Source organism: Artibeus jamaicensis, unplaced genomic scaffold (genome assembly GCF_021234435.1).
Source record: "Artibeus jamaicensis isolate MK-2021 breed Jamaican fruit bat unplaced genomic scaffold, CSHL_Jam_final scaffold_1689, whole genome shotgun sequence".
In the NCBI taxonomy this organism is placed as follows: domain Eukaryota; kingdom Metazoa; phylum Chordata; class Mammalia; order Chiroptera; family Phyllostomidae; genus Artibeus; species Artibeus jamaicensis.
Window position 1 is genome coordinate 1 of NW_026522029.1, and position 2861 is coordinate 2861.

The 2861-nt window shown below is 58.1% G+C and overlaps 1 protein-coding gene and 1 pseudogene across 1 annotated transcript; one reads left to right on the plus strand and one right to left on the minus strand.

Annotated features, from left to right (window-relative positions):
• Positions 1-837: 837 nt before the first annotated feature.
• On the minus strand, positions 838-1345 carry LOC119055454 (histone H2A type 2-A-like; annotated as a pseudogene).
• Positions 1346-1441: 96 nt separating this feature from the next.
• Positions 1442-2173, plus strand: LOC119055456 (histone H2B type 2-E). Its single transcript, XM_037153656.2, has one exon. The coding sequence runs from the start codon at positions 1708-1710 to the stop codon at positions 2086-2088; it is 381 nt and encodes a 126-aa protein (XP_037009551.2). The 5' UTR covers positions 1442-1707; the 3' UTR covers positions 2089-2173.
• The last annotated feature ends 688 nt before the right edge of the window (positions 2174-2861 follow it).

Genomic DNA, 2861 nt, shown 5'->3' on the forward strand with positions numbered 1-2861 from the left:
CAGTATATGCCCACAGTTCTTCCTACGTGGTTTTTTTTGTCCTTGGTGTTTTTTTTTTCGTTTGTCTCTTATAAACATATTTGTGTATACACACACGCATATATATATATATATATATTTTTAATTTTTTATTTATTTTTTTTAATCGCAACTGTTCAGAATGTTCCTCCACAGCCCTTCACTCCCTAAGTCAGGCCAGCCGCCATGCCCTCTCTTCTTTTCCACGCCCCGTAGCTCCCCAATCTCCGACGTGGCCCCCGCCCCCCGGTGACCTTGTTGGCTTTTCAGAGCCCCTTAGTCGGTCTGAAGGTCCACTTTTCCCGCCTTTCGGATCGGAAAATTGTCCCCGCCCCGGGCCCGAGATCCCGGCTGAGAACGCCTAAGTGGGGTCCCCTTATCTCTGGCTTCTAAAAAAAAAACCCAAAACCCACCAAGGTCAGAAGAAAACCGGCTCAGTTAGGCCAGGCCCCAGGCTCGCCAGAATCCCGAAAAGCCGCCTGCTCCCCTCCCCCTAGGTCTCAAGTGCCGGGCGGAGGCCTCAGGGGGGTAAACTGGGGAGTTGCGCGCTCAGCGCAGACTGAGGTGAAAGCACTAGGGGCCGCCTAACAGGACTTGGTAGCTAACAGTCCGCTTAGTAACGGGCGGCGCCCGAGGGGTTTTGTTGCGTCCACCTGCGTTGAGGCTTACGGCCCGGCCCACTCAGCCCAATCAGGGTGGCGGAGCGCTACTCAACATCTCTGGGCGGTTGGGAGCCGAAGGCAAATGGCATTCCTAGCACCGCACACGGGTGGGGACGGCGCTTACTACCGCGACAAGTGGCGTTGTCAAGCAGCTGGCTACTGTCAACAGCTCTTTTATTTGAAAGAGTGGGTGGCTCTGAAAAGAGCCTTTTGATTTCACAAGTACTGCCTCTTCGAAACGGGGGGCTGGGTGGGCGCCAAGCGCCGGCCTCACTTGCCCTTTGCCTTGTGGTGACTCTCCGTCTTCTTAGGCAGCAGCACGGCCTGGATGTTAGGCAAAACGCCGCCCTGGGCGATGGTCACTTTGCCCAGCAGCTTATTCAACTCCTCGTCGTTGCGGATGGCCAGCTGAAGATGACGAGGGATGATGCGCGTCTTCTTGTTGTCTCGGGCGGCGTTACCCGCCAGCTCCAGGATCTCGGCGGTCAGGTACTCCAGCACGGCCGCCATGTACACGGGCGCGCCGGCCCCCACCCGCTCGGCGTAGTTGCCTTTGCGCAGCAGCCGGTGCACACGCCCCCACGGGGAACTGCAGACCAGCGCGGGAAGAGCGGGACTTGGCCTTAGCGCGGGCCTTGCCTCCCCTGTTTGCCACGACCAGACATGACGGCGCTGGGCACTGCGAGTAGCTCCCGACCGACGACCGAGAAAGTCGCCCTAAACCGCCCCGCTTCAGCTTTTTATAGGCAGAACGCCGATTGTCCATCGAGCGCTTTGATTGGCCCCAGCGCAGCTTTGTGCCGACGGCCAATAAGAGAGCGCAGGGAGAATCCGCTCATTTGCATGAAGCCTCCCCCACCCCCTCGCAGGAGCGCCGCTGGAAACTCACCAATCACAATGCAGCGTACTCGGAGCCTTAATTTGCATACATCCTCTATAAGTCCCGAGTCGCTTCCGGTAGCCTCGCTCCTGCTGTTGTCGTGTTTGCGTTCCTGCTCTTTTTCTCTGCTCGCGCGTCCCGCCCGCTATGCCTGAGCCGGCCAAGTCCGCTCCCGCGCCCAAGAAGGGGTCGAAGAAGGCCGTCACCAAAGCCCAGAAGAAGGATGGCAAGAAGCGCAAGCGCAGTCGGAAGGAGAGCTATTCCATCTACGTGTACAAGGTGCTCAAGCAGGTGCACCCCGACACGGGCATCTCGTCCAAGGCCATGGGCATCATGAACTCCTTCGTCAACGACATCTTCGAGCGCATCGCCGGCGAAGCGTCCCGCCTGGCGCATTACAACAAGCGCTCCACCATCACCTCCCGGGAGATCCAGACGGCCGTGCGCCTCCTGCTGCCCGGCGAGCTGGCCAAGCACGCCGTGTCCGAGGGCACCAAGGCCGTCACCAAGTACACCAGCTCCAAGTGAGCCCCTCCCGGGACGCGGCGCTCGCCCGAGTCGCCGGCCGCTTGACCCCCAAAGGCTCTTTTCAGAGCCACCTACCTTCTCAGCAAAAGAGCTCGTGCCACTCGTCTTACTCCCACGCCTCCACCCTGCTTCCCCGTGCCACCTACCCCCGTTCGTTTCCCGGTGGAAATGTGGTCTCTTCAGGGGCACGGGTGAGGTAGGTGCCCCTGAAGCAGAAGGCCAGTTGTACTTAGCTTGCCGGACAGCTACCTAGAAGGGCGTGTCCATTCGCGGCCAAGTGAACTGCCTCCACAGTACCAACGTCTAACGGTGCCTGGTCCTCAACCTATTGAAGGCCATCTAATGGAGGGGTAGTGGGCCGGGAGGCAGGGTTGGCTCTGTGCCACTTAGGTCAGGTCAGTGCTTTGGAACCCACTCTTTCCTTGGGCTCTGGAAGCTTTGTTACGAAATGCTACTGGAAAACTGCAAAGCAATACTCGAGGCCATGCCTCAACACCCACAGCAAACTTTTCCGGTGTGCCCCGATACCTTGATTCCATGCTCAAAGTGAGTTTTACTTACTCTTCCTGTCTGTCTCGGTTTCGCATTCCTTTCGGGTACACAATTCAATACACGCGATTGCTCTGCTTCGACAAGTGAACTGCTGTCACATTAAGGTAATAGAAAGGCTACTGTTTCTAATCCTTCCCCCCGCCCCCGCCGCCCCCCCCCCCCCCCCCCCCACCACACATACACACTCGGTCCTCGATACCTACACAGTCCCCCATACTTGT